This window comes from Platichthys flesus, chromosome 9, assembly GCF_949316205.1.
Source record: "Platichthys flesus chromosome 9, fPlaFle2.1, whole genome shotgun sequence".
Taxonomy (NCBI): Eukaryota; Metazoa; Chordata; class Actinopteri; order Pleuronectiformes; family Pleuronectidae; genus Platichthys; species Platichthys flesus.
This window is the reverse complement of record NC_084953.1, coordinates 14,400,515-14,417,674: the sequence shown is the minus strand read 5'-3', so window position 1 is coordinate 14,417,674 and position 17,160 is coordinate 14,400,515. Positions and strand designations below refer to the sequence as shown.

At 41.9% G+C, this 17,160-nt stretch overlaps 1 protein-coding gene across 2 annotated transcripts; it reads left to right on the top strand.

Moving 5' to 3' along the window:
* The first annotated feature begins 4,331 nt into the window (after positions 1-4,331).
* Positions 4,332-14,552, top strand: lpla (lipoprotein lipase a). Of its 2 annotated transcripts, XM_062396431.1 has the most exons (10): positions 4,721-6,554; positions 7,425-7,630; positions 8,372-8,551; positions 9,101-9,212; positions 10,240-10,482; positions 11,153-11,395; positions 12,199-12,319; positions 12,433-12,612; positions 12,714-12,821; positions 13,244-14,552. In XM_062396431.1, the coding sequence occupies exons 1-10, from the start codon at positions 6,458-6,460 to the stop codon at positions 13,293-13,295; spliced, it is 1,542 nt and encodes a 513-aa protein (XP_062252415.1). In that variant the 5' UTR covers positions 4,721-6,457; the 3' UTR covers positions 13,296-14,552. The 2 variants fall into 2 exon arrangements, with proteins under 2 accessions (XP_062252416.1, XP_062252415.1); XM_062396432.1 differs by lacking the exons at positions 12,714-12,821; positions 13,244-14,552 and adding an exon at positions 4,332-4,662 and having other exon boundaries at positions 4,740-6,554; positions 12,433-12,616.
* The last annotated feature ends 2,608 nt before the right edge of the window (positions 14,553-17,160 follow it).

The following is a 17,160-nucleotide window of genomic DNA, read 5'->3' as shown; positions in this document are numbered from 1 at the left end:
CGATGTACTGTGCATTTTGCAGTTTATCAGGGTGAACAATACTTGAACTAATTTTAACAGGAGAGACGACAGGGATCTGAATCCACATTATACAAAGGACTTGGTTAGTTCTACGTGTGCAGCTTTCTCTCTCCGCTGCCAATCAGACATCTCGTGAAACAGTTATAATGCAACTGTTACGAAATCTCAAGTGGGGACATGAGGGAGTTGAGAAAGTCTGGTCAGACTGTTACTGCTGACTGCTGCACACACAGTGACCTGAGCCTCCATTTTAAACCAGCATGACCATCTGTCTTCGTGAACCGAACATAGGACTCATTCATGCTTCTGCTCTGCTGCATTCCACTCATAACATACAGATAAACCATGACCACATGTGTGCACTGCATAAGTGCTTACGTAATGTTAATGCATGAAATTTAAGAAAAGAAAAAAAAACTGTGGATAACTGGACTGAGCAGAAGCAGCAACTGGAGACTGTCTGTTTTAAGCGTGTGTGCATCAAGACATATTGCAAAGGTGATACATTTAAGGAAGAACCCAAAGTATGTGTTTAAGTTAGTTATTTGGCCGCTGGAGGAATGACCAGGCCAGAATTCTTCCAGATGATATTCCCTCATTTCAGATTTTGTTCGATTTGGTTGGAGTGTGAAGGTGTGAGAGAGCCTAAGACACACGGCAAGTTTGCGTTGTGGCTTGCGGCACGTGGAATGGGGAGACTGGGATTAAACCGCTGACCTTCTGGTTAGTGGCCAACCCGCTCTTTCGCCTGATCCACAGCCGCCCCTTGTGAATATATAACAGTGGTCAGGGGCTAAAGACTCAGAATTCACACAAATTGATTCCGACTAAAACATCTGAATTAGCAGAAATATCAAAATCAGGCAGAAGGCAAAAATAACTCAGAGGATCCAAGGTCATACATAAGGGCTGCTGAACTTAAAGGTGTCAAGACAAACTTACAAAACTAAGATAAACTCCCAGACTAAATACTTGAAGAGGAGGGGAGACATTGAGACACTGGTGTGACACATAAGAGCAGGAGTGGAGAACACAGGAGGATCAGGAAATACGACAAAGTGTGAGTGTCAAAATAAAACAGGCAACAAGGCAACACGTAGAATAAAAAGGAACTTAACTACAGCAAAAATGTGATGAATGCATCTGTAGGTGAGGGACAATAATTTAGAGTCTGGTTTGAGTCTGGTTTGAGTCTGGTTTGACCAGTTCAAGTGAGGCCTTGGTTGCCTGGAGGCAAAAAGTTGGAGTGGCAAAGAGGAGGAAATCCCAATTAGCTTTTTTAATTGACCTGCATTCATATGAAGATAGCCGTAAATAGGGATTAGCCAAAATGTCCCGTGGACCCAAAGCAGGGGCGTCTCCTGGCATAGACATTTGCCTAGGGCGCAAAATGCAGTGAGGACGGAGGCAGAAGTGACGCAAAGCGCCTCAATAAGCTGTGTGCTTCCTTTCCCACGCCAATCTGACTCCAACAATGTATGGCGAAAAGAAGACGGAGTCTCTGCCCAGATATCCGCTCATTCCGCTGTCTACGCTAAGACCCAAAATATGGACCATTTCCCCCAGAGGCTAATTCATCATCGGACGACAGCCAATGGAATCTGAGATTGAGTCACGCCATGCTGCCACCGACAGTCCCATCCAAGTACAACAGGACCTTCCTAGGTATATTTTTGACAGATTGTTGACACTCTCTGATCACCTCCTGCAGCGTTGACACTGTCAGTCACCTGAGGAGACGAACCTCTTCTGTTCTCTTCACGTATCAAAGAAGTGCATCAAAGCTGTAAATCCCAGTTTCAGACCCTATTTACTGATGTTTTTTCCCCAATCATCTAAATGCAGACGTCATTTCAGGCACTGTTCCTTTTGAAACACCAGCCAATCTTGTTTTTGTGCCTGATGCTGCGTCCATGGCCCAGGAATGAACACTCTTTCAAAGTCACTTTTTTTCTTTCTCCTGCCATCTTGATACAAACCAGAATCAGCTGCTCGGTGTTTGTGCCACAGCCTGGATCAGTGCTGAATTGTCCCATACATCGGGCCTGTGTGGAAACACCTGCATTCGTCTAGTTTCTCCTCTTATTTATTCAGGTTTTTCTTTTAATCTCAAACCCATCTGAATGTGCACGCTGCCATGTGTGCATGTATCTGTAGCTCTGGAGGACCTGGTTTACAGAGCACCAACAACAACAGATGTATGGCCTCTAGCCCATACATTCCTCTGTGTGTGTGTGTAAGTGTGCTAATGTACAAAAAAGTGTGAAATCATAATTGTTGGCTTGCAATCTCATGGAGGAACTAGTTGAACTAGTTGCTGAACATAAACATTCCTCTGCACGCACAGTATATTCAGCGTATGCACACTCACACAGGCTTATTTAACTGGCAGACAAAAATGTCCTAATGAGCTGCTGCATGTAACAGGTACACGGGTCCGACATCCGCACTTGAACTTGGACAAGTATATTTTTATTTATATGTCAAAGCTGATATAGGAGAAGGTTGCCGTTTCTGATCTCCTGCTGAACGCATGGGGTCTCACACAGACAGACACACACACACACACACACACACACACAAACGGCTCTGCAAAAGAGGAATGACCCACAGGGGAGCAACCGAAGTGCTTTTATCTGCGTTTAACCATTTAAGGCTTGTGCACGTGCAAACAAAGCCAGTTTCTGTGCATGCTGCGTTCTGCTGACCTTGCTGAAAAATTCTTTAAGCTCCTAAATTTACATTTTGACGCAACTTCTTTTTGGAGTACTTGTCATTGAAGTGAGGACTGAGAGGGACCCACAGCACAAGGGCACAAGATAGACACAAGTGTCTTGGGATGTAAATACCCTTCAGCAACATGCAAACACACACTCACATGCTGTACAATTCATGGACTCAATTAATGTCCTCTTTAAGCTGCCAGCACAAGTGGTTAACACAACCCCTTCATGTCAGCCCTGAATAGAGGGATAAAATACTGCCTTCCCCCACGAGTCTTTCTGCGGCGCTTTCATGATGCCACTGTTTAGTAAGAGACTCGTAAAAGTCTGGACTCCCATAGAGATGCCTTTCTTTCCCTTGGTCATTTAAGTCTTTTTTCCCTGTAATGGATTTATGAATGGGCAATTGCAGCAAAAAGTGTGGTGTCAGATAGATTTCACAAAGTAAATCTCATGAGAGGTTAAACCAGCTGCTTTCAGACATGCACTGAACTCTGGAGATTCTCCGCACGTTCTCCTGAGGAGATGCAGGGGTGAACAAATATGTCCGAGTGAGAGCCTCCAGATTATCTGAGGACTCTCTCTATCTGGTCCCCTGGAATAAAGTCAGCAGAATCTGATGTTGGTGAAGAAAAAAAAACCTGAAAGCCAAACAAATGTCTCTGGGTGAAAAAGTGGAGCCACACATGGAAGAAACAGACAAAGATGTCAGGAGAGTTTGTGGAGATAAGAGCTGAAGCAGGTGTCGATGTGCTCCAGCCTCGGCCTGCTGCACCCGGCTGCTCCACCTTGGAGGATTTGTTGCCATTGTGAAGGCAGAGAATCTCTCACTTTGTCGTGTATGTTTGAAAGGCAAACTGGGGGTAAAGTGCGAAGAACTGGGTCCAGACTTTATCCGAAGGTCATGTTTGACTACACCAGCCGGCTTCAAGGTTCTTGGAAAGTTTGGATGTGTTTGGACTGAGCGACGGGGCAAACATCCAGATAACGGAGGAACACACTAGGATTTGTGTCAATGAAGTGATGGAAAACAACGAGAGGACGACCTTGAATAGGCCGCATGTTTGCAGGAACTACCAAGAGAGAATCACAAAAAGAGCAACTCCAGATCAAGTTTGGTTAAATTGTCATCCGATTTTCAAAGTCCACAGGAAACAGCCAGTAAACAGGAGGATCAGTCGTCACGTCTCCTGTCTCATGGCTGTGGATCAAACATCTCCTTCAGAGCAGAAGCTGCACACATGCTGTGGCACAATGGGCCCCTGCGGATACACTCACCAAGATTTATTTATGTTACATGTTGCTGATGAACCAAATTCTCCTTTTTTCCGGTTTTCATAGAATCAGCCCTCTCGGTGAGTCATCAGAATGAACATTTGTATCAAGGATTTCATCATGTCGGGGGGGCGTGCGAGTGTATGTTTGCGCGGCTGTTCAAACACGTTCGTAAAAAGTCTACATTTCACTTTCTTGGATTTGTTTACTTACAGCTGACTGTGATGTTGCCACAAATGGGAGTTACAGAGTGTGGGTGGTTAACAGTGGTTTGCTCTTTTAAATCCTGTAAACACGTCTAAATCCCTGGAGGAAAGTGAAGCAGATACCAGTGTATTTATCGCTAATTCAAATATTTGCAATTAGTTCCCGAACACCCCCTTGCAGAGCTCAAACCCCCAGTGGACCGGGGGAAGCACAGCCTGTGTGGCTCAACGCAGGTTACAGCCCAACGTAATCTGTCAGAGGCGCAAACACAGGAATGTGAATCTTCCAGATTTGCAGAGCTCCTGAGGAAGAAAGCAGCGACAGGAAAGAGAAGGAATTCCTCCACCGCAGGAAATCTCCTTTCTCTCTGCAGTGATCTTTTCATTTCCTCAGGAGGGATCGTGGGCTGAGCAAACCGGGATACATCAGATCTGTGGTAAGACCAAAACACCAGTTGCTGCATTTCCTCTACCCATCTCCAAACTGCACTTTCTCTCTGTCGTCTTGTCACAGCTCATCTTCCATGAAGCCAAACATCTTTACTCCGCCTGGGTGTGTCACAAACACAATGCGTAACAGTCGAGCTCAAATATTTCTGCCCTGTCGCTTATCACCGCGTCTCCCTCGGGGTCAGGCACAGTTACTGCAGAGATGGAGACTCTGATCACAGGGAGAGGGATGGGGCGTCGGCCTCCTGTCTAATGGATGGGTTGGGCCTTCTGCTGCGGCCATAAGCATCACCTTCCCAACGATCCCTGGCACACACAAACAAACACACACACACACACACAAACACACACACCTAAACACACACATATACTCAGATTTATGAGATGAAAAGAAACACAAGTCTGTATTTAGAAAAAAAAATATAGAGCTCAATCATGCAGAGTGAGAGATTTTAATGAAGTGAAATGAAGCAGTTACTTTTACTATTTTTTTAATACATTTTTGGTCTGAGACTCCGGCCCTTTTTAACACTAATTTATAAAAAATCATGATTAACAAGAGGTCTTTAGTGTTTCAGAAAAGTTCAAATTAAATCCATTACAATTTTATAAAGTGGGTTTCTATATCTGCAGTTGGTGTTATTGGTACTTTTTACACACTAACCCCACATCCCTAACTCTAAATAAGTTTATTGTAGTTTCTGTTGTTGAGTTTTATAACAGTTTAAGTTCACAAAGGAGAAAGATCTCTGTGGGGATGATTGATTTTATATTAAGATAAGATAAGATGATATAAGGTAATCCTTTATTAGTCCCACTATGGGGACATTTTCCATTATTAAAGATAGTTTTTTTTTCCTTCTATACGTCGAGAAAGTAAAGGCAATTTCAACAGAAAACACATATTAGATGACAGTTTGGTCTTTTGCTGTATGTATATCACAATTTAAAAACATGGAAACCGTATCCTTTCAAATCAAACTCCAAGCTGTGAGTGTACGCTGAAATCAGAGACAATGATAATATGGTTTCTGCTGAGATACCCAGATTAATCCGTAGCCGGCCAACATGTTGACGATAGCTGTAACCTCTGGCGTTGGTCTATGTGACAGGCTCATTTTTACAGATGGGGGTCGTCAGCCCCAAACTCAACCCATGTCAACCCAAATTAAAGAGGGATGAGAAATTATTCTTTTATATATTATTTTATGATACTGACTCTGGGATGTGAAAGAAGGTTGAAGAAACGTTATGGCTCTGAGGTGGAAAACTAACACCTCCGTCCAGCATTTGATCACAAATTATTTCCCCCCCAATATGAAGTCCAACTGCCTTGTTCTTTGTACTTTAGGTCATGGAAAAACAAATCAGATTAACTTTCACACACAAAAGGCCTTGACGTTCAAAGTGTGGAGTAACTCTCATGTTTAGTTAATTTAAATGAATATGTTAATATGTAACAGATTATAATAACAGCACCGCAGTTCAAGTGCAGGGGGCTGAGGTGTTCTCCCCCGTGAAGAAGCTTGTGAATGATATTTGCTCAACGATTCCGAGCTCGGACGAAGTTGGAACCCCGCCCCACCTCTCGGACCCAGCCAATCAGGTTTGGGTATTCAAATGAGCCGACCATAAAGATGACTTGGAGCTGCATGTGTGACAGAACATAAGAAACTTCACCAGCACAGAGAGGTGACCTGGCTGTTCCCACAGTGGATTTACAAGCAGCCTCCAGACAACTCCAGACACTTCGTTTTATAGGAAAAATAAAGTCTCAATAATATGGGAGAAGAAAATAGGATTTTTTGGACTGTATGGATAATTTTGGTCAACGTCATTGCAGCTTTTTCTACCAACCCCGAAGCCACCACTGGGTTTGGTAAGATCACTTTTCTTGTTTTCTTGAGATGCCAGGATGTTATGTTCATGATCCATTAACGCGTGCCGTGCCGTGCCGTGCTGACCGGGAATAACCCCCGTGAACAGCCCCAGGTCTGCAGGTCTGCATCCTATTTCTCACCATGTGTGCATGGGGGTAAAGCCATGTCCCAGGCCTTTTGTCTGAGGAAACACAAGAGGGGGGAAAAAAACTAAAGATTTAAAATGAAAAAACGGATTATTCAAAAACACTGATAGTAATAAGTGAAGTAAATTAACATTGTTTTCGATGCTGCAGTATAAAAATAAGCCGGTTTTGGGGTTTACCTGTAAAAATCTCAAATTTTTAATAACATTTCTACACTTGAATCAATTTAGACTTAGGCCTATTCATGTTTCATTTACACTCTGGCTCAAACTTTTAAATAGATTTTTAATAAATATATCTCAACTTTGGCAAACAAAAAAAAAAGTACAGTTTTCAGTCCTGAACTTAATGCTGGTAAAAATGCAGGGGAGACAAAAGGGGGCGACACTGTCATGCTCTATGAGTCAGAGTTGTTGCTGCTTGCCTGAGTCACACTGGTGAGATTAGTGGTCTGCAGGAAAATAAGTTGCTGTTTATTGAAAACGGTGTCAGTTTCAGTGTGTTTGGCTTCTGCAAGTTAACAAGTTGTGTTAAGGGGTTTCATTGTTGTATTGATGTATGAGTAATAAACTCTCTAAAAAAACTTTTCCCTGTCAGAAACCTGGCTCACATCAGTCCTACATTTCTGACATACCACAACAATCTAATGATCTACTTTTCTGTTTGTGTTTGTATGTGTGTGTGTGTGTGTGTGTGTGTGTCTGTATTTGTTTGTTGCCACAGTAAACACTACAGCCTTCACTGCTCCGCTGCCAACCACCGCTGAATGGATCGCAGACTTCACTGACATTGTGACCAAGTTCTCCCTGCGCACAGCCGACATCCCTGATGATGACATGTGCTACATTGTGGCCGGGAGGCCAGAGACCATTGAGGAGTGTAAATTCAATGTTCAGACGCAGAGCTTCATCCTGATACATGGCTGGACGGTATGTCACCCAACATATGTTCCTATAATCACAGGGTTAAACACTTCAGACACTGACAAGTCAGAAGATATATATATATTTAAAGAAACTGGCAATTTTTCCTCAGATGTCATTACGTAGTAGGCTTAATATTTAACAGTTACAACCACTAACTTTACTATAACTTTATTAAAACTGTAAATGAAAGGAAAACACAGATATATAGGACTTGAATTAAGAAAGTAGATCAGAATTGTCCTTATTTTTTCTTCAATAAGATTAAAGTCTTTGTATGGCTGCATATCGGCAAACATAGGTTACCGGTTTATCTGTGAAAGGCTCATATTAGCTGATTATTATTGGCAAACCAATACAGCAGTCTGGTTGGAACAAAAACATCTGCAGACATGAAATAATGATTTGTGTCAAACAACCGACTAATTGATAATCATTCTTGAGCCCAGTCCAAACTGTTGAAGCCTGGATTTCTCATTAATCTCTGTAAGAATCAGACTAAATCTGATGAATGAGATTCATTCAGCAAACTGATCCTCAAAAATCCACTTCATTTCTGAGAAAACACATTGACAGAGTTGAGTTAGTGCAAACAGTCCATGCATCTGCTCCCATAATGTGATTTAGAGCCGGTCATGCAACAACATCTGAACCTAATGACACCCAGAATATATATCACGCCATACTGCTGCTGACCTTAGAAATCTGTGTGACTGAGTGTGTGCGTGTGTGTGTGTTGTGTTACAGGTAACAGGGATGTTTGAGAGCTGGGTGCCCAAGCTGGTGTCTGCACTGTACGAACGGGTTCCTGACGCTAACGTGATCGTGGTGGACTGGCTGACACGCGCCAACCAGCACTACTCGACCTCCGCAGCCTACACCAAACTGGTGGGCCGTGATGTCGCCAAGTTCGTGACCTGGATACAAGTGGGTGTTTTCAGTGAACGGCTGACTTTCAGCTGGGTCAGAATACCTACATCCTCTTTGTTCACTTTTGGACTTGGCCTACAGCTTTTGAATGAATCATCATTATGTTAGTATGACAGCAAAGAAATAAGAGCCGCTGGTGAACCTGTATCTCATAATGTGATATATATATTTATATTTTACATAGAAGTGCTGCTGCTGATATGTTTTCCCACAGGTTATGATCTTGAACACCCCATAAAGGCATTTTATAGCCGTGACTGTGGCTCACAGCAGCCTCTCTTTACGAGGTTCAGTGTTTAGTGTATCACAGCTTTTGAATGATCATCTGAGGCCCATTGGCTCGAGTGACGCTCTCATTTGTTTGTTGTTTGTTTACGTGGCTTCAAACATAAAAGTCTTTCAAAGTCCCGGACAATGTCCCAAAGTCTATTAAGATCCAAACAGAGAGTTGTTCGAGTTTGCCACGAACATCTCACTCTACGGTATTAATCTGAAGCTGTTTAAGGGTGACATCTTGTCACATCTCATCCATCTCTGACCCCTCAGAATGAGCTGCAGTTGCCCTGGGAGAGGATTCACCTGGTGGGTTACAGTCTGGGAGCACATGTGGCTGGAATTGCCGGAGACCTCACCAACCATAAAATCAGCAGGATCACAGGTGAGAACATCAACAGATACAGACAGTGGAAACATTAGCAGTGGTCAGACATGAACTGTGGACAATGTCTGAAAAAATTGGGATCCGGACATTCTCCAGATTTTGCCTTCCACATATAAAGAACCCGGCAGGAGATTGTCCGTCTCAGACACGTTCGTGACAACAAACCTGTGGAGTGTTCAGATGAGGGCTGGTGCCTGGGTAGAGCACCAAGGACATGACGTGTAGATTCCACTGCAGAGATCATGTACAGCACAGCCAAACTGTTTTCGACCCTTATTGTGAAATCCCGTCTTTCCAAGAGGACATTTTATTCGGTTTCTTCTAAATGTATGCCTTAGTTATTTTCATCAGGGCACCGGCAGGAGAAGTTCCAGAGAACGTCTGCAGCAGCAGATTCAGACATTTGTGTTCTCACATGCAGCCCCTTTGGATGATGTGAGGAGATTATCTGGAGTTCAGTGCATGTCTGAAATCAGCTGTAGACACATTTAAGATCACATTTCTAAACAAAACATACACAACGGTTAACTTTAGGTGCAGCATTTTACCAATGGTTTGTCAATCATAACTACTTCCTTAATTCGAATGTGAATTTAGCCTTTATTAGCGCAGTGTTTCACCTCCTCTTTACAAATGAATCAGTCTGTTATGACCATTTGTTTTGATTTTCAGCTACAAGCATCAAACTGATTGGATGGATTTTAAAATCTAAATTTATGGATTTATGGTTTTATGGAAACCATAAATTTAGACCATTTTCTTCCTGTACTGTAAATGTGAATCTATCCATCTTCCTGAAATCTTTGAAACCTCTCAGACCTTCTGATTGTGAGAGCGGCAGTCCACAGTCACTGATTCGCTTGATCAGTGTTCAGAGCTGCACACGGTGGAAAGAGGCCAAATGAAGCAGATGATTGAATGTACAGTTGTATTGGTTCAATCATAGACTTTTTGTGTCCTCATCCGTGTCCTCTTCCTGTAGTGTGGCAACAATAAGTGAAAACGTTTTCCTTCTTCTACGCAGGTCTGGATCCGGCCGGTCCCACCTTTGAGCACGCCGACGAACAGAGCATTCTGTCCCGTGACGATGCCCAGTTCGTGGACGTCCTGCACACCAACACCAGGGGCTCCCCGGACCGCAGCATCGGCATCCAGAGGTCCGTGGGACACATCGATATCTACCCCAACGGTGGCACCTTCCAGCCGGGCTGTGACATCCAGAATATGTTGATGACAATCTCAATGGGGGGGATCAAGGGCCTCCAAAGTAGGTCCCAAAAACCCTCCTAGCTGATTGTACAGCCTTTTAATCACTTTGCTTTAGTTTTAATTCATACATTGCACGCTTGTTTGTCAGCATCAGGTTATTCAGTCAGTATATTGGCAAGCTTCTGCCCTTATCATTAAAGCATCACCAAGACTACAGCGGTCAAAGTTAATTTAGGGAGAAACTGTTTCTCCAGCTGCTCAGACCTGATGGTACCAATCTTCTCCACCTCCTCTGTGTGACACACGGCACCATAAGTACACGTCTCTGCCAACATTAAAGTGAATGATCGGAGCGATGGTGTTGTACATGTTCAAGAATTGTCACGCATGTTTACACAGTGTCAAAAGACACACTCTATAAAAGCTCTCAGGGGTTACAATTAAAGCATATGTGCTTCTACCAGCTACAGATTCCCAGGGAGTCACTGACATGTTCTTTTACATGAAGAGATGAAAGCTTGGTCTTTTTTCTGGTTCCTTTCCTTTGCTGTTGCCAAGTGCTTCAGCTGAGCAAGAAGGAACTTACATATGGGTCTGCAATTGGTCGACGCTGACGTGTCAAGAGTCATAAAACAAACACATACGCATGAGGCAGACATTTTTGACGTTGATGTTTTTATTGACACATGACGTGGTTTCATTGTATCTTTGCCCTGCGTGTGTTACAGATATGGACCAGCTCGTCAAATGCTCCCACGAGCGCTCGGTCCACCTGTACATCGACTCTCTGCTGAGCACCGAGCAGCAGACCATGGCATACCGCTGCAACTCCAAAGAGGCCTTCAACAAGGGCATGTGCCTCAACTGCAGGAAGAACCGCTGCAACAAGCTGGGCTACAACATCAACAAGGTCCGCACCACCCGCAGCACCAAGATGTACCTCAAGACCCGCGACATGATGCCCTACAAAGGTAAATACTGAGAAAAAAGACATGTACCTTCAAGGAAAATGGTATCTTTCAATGACGTTTATGTAAAAAGGACTTGGTAGTTTACAATATGATAATACAGGGCTGCAAATGTAATAATTTAGCACAATTCACATTACGCAAGACAGATTGCTTCACATAAATATATAAACACTCCATGCAAACACTTGTGTCCAACAAGTAGCGAGCACTCAGAAGGTCACATGGAGAGCAGGTCATGGGTATTTTAGTGGCTGGGGGTATGCTGGTAACCTGACACCATTGCATATACCAGCAGTGGAAAGGTTTATTTAAGATTTAAGTCAGCAGTGTTATTGTGGTGCAGCTGAATGTTGATGATGTTTTAGAGATGCTAATGTGTGTTGGAGGCTTAGTATGTTTATTAAACGTCGTTTGGTCATAGATATATTGTATTTATGCAGGAGCTTAATATTTCTAAGAGGGATAAGCTGTTACTTGTAGTTTGATTGGCAATACTAATTATAGATTTGTGATCTATCAGTTTACTCTGGATAATCAGGCACTCAACAAATTGCACGCACTCAAATAATAACTTGGATGTCAATGATGGTAAAAACTAAAACTTTGAAACTTTAAAGCATAACCTATAGATGCAGTAATGTGACAGTCACATTAATGTTTATTATATCACTATAATGTAGTAATAAGCCTACTTTCAGTGTCATTCTGAGAGGCGTGGGCCAGTTGCTGGGAACACGACAGGCTGTGTTTGTGTCTGAAGTGTAAAGCTGACCCTCAGTAAACTGTTTACTCTGCTCTCACAGTTTTCCATTACCAAGTGAAGGTGCATTTCTTCAGTAAGGACAGTCTGAGCTTCACGGAGCAGCCATTGAAGATCTCTCTGTTTGGAACCAACGGAGAGAAGGAGGACATCCCCTTTGTCCTGTATGTACTTCAAAAAGTAAACCAGGTCACACACATGTGTCCAGCACACAGACAGAAAATAGTTCGATCTGAGCAGCTGACCTCTCACCGTCTCTGCTCCTCTCACCCTGCAGGCCAGTGCTGAATGGTAACACCACCCTCTCTTTCCTGATCACCACCGACGTCAATATCGGAGACTTGATGATCGTCAAGCTGCGCTGGGAGAAGGACTCTATCATCAGCTGGTCCTTCTGGAGCAGCACACAGTTGCACATCCGGAAAATGCGCATTAAGTCCGGGGAGACCCAGTCCAGGTAAGCTGTCAGCAAGGTCACTAACGCCAAGACACAGAATAAACCCGGTGATATTTATGTAATTCCATTGACATCTGTGTTTATTTGCTGTGTAATTTCAGGGTGATCTTCAGTCCAAAGGAAGGAGAGTTTGCCTACATGGTCAGGGGAGGAGAAGATACAGTGTTTGTCAAGTCAAAAGAAGACAACATGAGCCGTAAAGAGAAATTGTAAGTTAAGAAACAGCTTCCTGTATATTGAGTCTGGATGTGCCACCTGGACTAGAGATGTTCCGATACCAGCATCGAAAATGTCAATTTGGCAACAATATTTCACGCTGGAACGTCACACAAGTTAAACGGCAGCATGTACCACCTGCAGGACTTTAGTGTTGCCAGTTACAACTCCAGGAATATGCCATAGCACTTCCATATAGAGTTAATACAGCTCTTGAAACACATTATATACGTTATGTCTTTAGATGAATCGTTATCGGAACAGTTCTTGGTATCAGTATACCGTACCAGGAAGAGAAAAATGGTATCAAAACATGTCCAGCTTGATCAAAGAGCCTTGTTACTGTATGTATCATCAGGAGCAGAAGTTCTTCTATTCACTGTGTTTTCTTTTGTCTGTTTTTTGTTGTCTCTAGGATTCACAAGCTGAAAATGCAAGGGAGTAATTTTGTGCAGAACGACGCTTGAAGTTGCACTCGATCAGACACATCCTGCACATTATCCATCTCTTCACACACAGCCAAAGATGGACAGCACCCCGTGAAAGCCTTGTTCTGCGACTGAGAGAGAGAGAGAAAGAGACGGAGAGAGGGAGAGAGAGACACTGCTTAGTCTTTATGATCCTTCCTGCTTATCTTTACTCAAACTCCCAGTGCAACCAACACACCCTCGTCCCACTGTTCACAAGCTCTCCTGTTCGTGATGATGTGGTCACACTTTTATAAATTCACACTCTGAGAAGCTTTCACTGCATATCTTTGTAATCATTGTTTTTTTATGTTGAATCTGTCATTTACTGTTTATACTGATTTATAATGTAATTTCAAACTCTGAACTGGCGGGTGTTCTTTGCCTATGTGAACTTGGATTATTGTTAATCTAAGAAAAATGATTCAGAGTGACAGGCATAATTTACTTTTTTTTCGCTTTTTGTTTGTTATCGTGCAACTTGATCACTTTGTCCCGAACGTTCATCTACATCTCACCAGTAATTCCCAACAATCAACAGGGACCAAAGAAATATTTACTGAACAGAAAATCCCAGTGGTCAATGTACATACCTTTCTTAATCAGTATTATATATATATTTTTTGAATATGAGTTATATGTTGATATCTGATCTCTTGAAGCCTTGCTTTTTCTTTGATTGCGTTTTGGTTATTGTGTCACTGGTCACTTTAAAAGGCTCTTTGTCCCCTGCAGCTGCTTTTGATGTTAAGGTCATTGAAAGTGCCGTCCAGCACGGTCACGCGTTCTTAGGTTTTGTCATGAAAATGAAGGTCACTTTTAATGATCCAGTAATGGCTAAGTGCACTTGAAAATGTAATGAATGGGTCAACAGTGTCTCACCTGAAACAGTTTACCTCAATGACTAAACTCAGGCTATGACATGCCCTTATTTTTGAAAGGTCAAGCGTTACTAAATCACTGAAAGAAATACAAAAATGCAAGCCTTTGTAATTTGTGATGGACTGGCCTACATGATAGCCATAATACATCTCAAGAATACTTCATATTGTATTTATGGAATGTACATTTATATATTTGTATATTAAGCTGTAATATATTTTGGCAGGCTTCCATTGTCGTGTGTGTTTTTATAAAATGTGATTTAATGCAAAAGGCTTTGGAACGATTGATCAAACTGGTCTCCATGCAAGCTGTTAAGTGCACTGTATCGAGAAAAAGCCTGGGATGGTTTAATAAAGAGATAATTCAATACTACACACTGCTCAAGTTGCTTTTATATAATTAATTATTTATGAGTTTTAGAACTTGACAGATGATCCATCTGACCTACTAAGCTACAGTCAGGAAGTGGTGGTCAAACATCTCCTGTGGTACATTTTCTAACAAAATGGAGATGCATGGAAAAAATTAAATACTGAAAAAATTATTTGGATCTTTGCTAAATATTATATATACATCATATAATGACAGCTTTGACAATCACATCATTTGTTATATAATGCAAACCCCTGAATACTGATGCAAACAGCACGTGTTTGTGCAAACTCAATGCAAGGTGCCCCTTATACCCTGATAAGAACAGTTTAGATACAAAACGTACACAGAGCCTACTTAGAGTTATCGCTGGAGCATTTAGCAATTCTATTCACACTTTTTTTTAAATGAAAGTCCTTTTCATCAGTTCAGCTCCAAAGAGTTTGGTAAAATACTGTTGTTGAAAAAGATCTGCAGTATTTTAATTTAAAACATATACATCACATGGAAACATCACATTACAAAACACCACAATGAGTAGCAAACATTGAGAGTTGAAGGAACTATGCCGTGTTTGTTTTGTTAACAGACACATTTCATTTCCTACCAGGACACAGAGTACAGGATTGATCTTCAAGGTCTGTGAACCACACTGAAGGGATTTCCTTCTTTATATTACATTTCTAAATCCAATTTAATGCATTGCTTACTTTCCATACGATGAGATTTAGTGAATACATCCCTGCTCCTTAAGGAACGAGCCTCAGTGACTCTGGTAATGGTTCATGTCATCCCAAGTTGTATTTTGAGATTATGTTCACATAGTGTGCTAACATGCCAAAAACAGCATAAATCCAAATATAAAACTTAAGCTGAGTCTGACCAGCTGAGGCATGAACCCCGATCTAACGACTGCATGGACACCTTCAGTGCACAAGCATTTGGTTCTGTTAATTCTTATTGTGTTACGGATCAGTAAAAACTATTTAGACTCAGTGTAGAGTCAGACAAAAAAGAAAACTGACGTTTACTCTCTGTCAAAAACAAGATCCCGTGGACACACAAGCAGATAAAGGAAAACATCGGAGAGGGATCAGACAGAAGATAAACAGTGCAACAGTCGAGCCCGAGGTCGTAACAGGAAAGGTTCAGACAGATAGATAGAAATAGATTTTCTTTGGTCTTGGTTTAAACACACTTAGGCATCTTGTATAGTACGTGACCTCCATTTTGTTCTGTGCCTAAACACTTCCTGTTCAGACACTGACAGTGGATTCTAATGTTGGACACTGCTGCTGTTGATGTGCTGCTTTGACTTCAGTGTAGACACATCGTACTGATCCATTAAAACCAAACACGGAACCTGCTACAGTTTGTAGCTTCTTGTTCATATTATTAGGCTTTGCTACTTTTCCCTCGAGGCTCACAACTGCATTAACAGTCGCGCTCGTCACACACAAACATCAAAGTGGATCGGTTGACATCTGAATACAGTCAGAGGCCACATCCATTGTGTTTTGATAGTATTGGATCATAACATGTTGTTATCACAAAGCCAGCTTTACTACAAATTCAAAACATATTACGAACCCCCAAGCCAATCCACAGAATGACTGAGGGAAGAAAACATGTTTCCCAGTTTCTGTGAAAGTGATTCCCAAGTGATTGGCATCAAACTGAGGAATCAGAAAAATGTTGAGCAAAACACCGGATTTAGACAGTTAATGGTTTGATGGATGTACAAGGAGTAATTTGTACTGCAATTCCTTTCCTTTTGAATCATAGTTTTTGTCTTTTTTTCATATCTGGTGAAAAGGTTTTTACTTTCTATGTTAAACTCTGAAACACCATTTGTTTAGAAAAGAGAATGTTCCCTTTTCTGTAACTGTTATTATGCTCTCTATCTTGCTTCATCATCAAGGAACACGTAATTAGCAATGTATCATACTCAACAAAAAAATATATTATACCACTATTATATTTCTGCTCAATATTCTGTACTGGTTTCCATTATCTACACAATTACAGCTCCTTATAACATCCTCCATTGAGAACAAGCTGTTTCTATACACATTATTTGACCTCATACAAGATATCTCTGACATTATCCTTCACACCTTCTGAAGTGTACTTACATTCTAAAAAACAGCAAAACAGGAATTTATGCATGTAGAATTGTGGGGAAAATAATCAGAATAGAGAGAATTGGATCCTGTTAATATAACAAATATTACCAGTGAGGAGCAGACTTAACCTCCAATGTCCATCATCTCTGTCGAGGTGGTCACTGTGGAAATATTCCCTCATATGTGTTGGTGGACACATGTTGTTGAGCCCACAAAGGTGACTTTTAAAACCTGTTCAGTAGCATGCACTGTTATGTTTACGTACACATATACTGTATACCATCACTACATCCAATTCCTGTTTTACATTTGGCAAATAAAACAATTCTGACTGAAGTGAAGAAGGTGTAAGACATGTTGTTGTCCCCAAACTTGAGGGAGTAGTTTCCTCTTATTCACTTCCTCTGTTGGCACTGACTCGCTCTGCCTTTCATCACCTCCTCAACCCAGGAGTCTTTCTGAGAACATCAGGCGCCAGAGAG

What these genes read in the sequence shown, in the direction of transcription:
- lpla (XM_062396431.1), top strand. Translation starts at nt 6,458, where the DNA reads ATGGGAGAAGAAAATAGGATTTTTTGGACTGTATGGATAATTTTGGTC. An exon ending in CGACATGATGCCCTACAAAG is followed by an intron (nt 11,396 to 12,198) that starts GTAAATACTGAG and finishes CTGCTCTCACAG; the next exon opens with TTTTCCATTACCAAGTGAAG. An exon ending in GAGGACATCCCCTTTGTCCT is followed by an intron (nt 12,320 to 12,432) that starts GTATGTACTTCA and finishes CTCACCCTGCAG; the next exon opens with GCCAGTGCTGAATGGTAACA.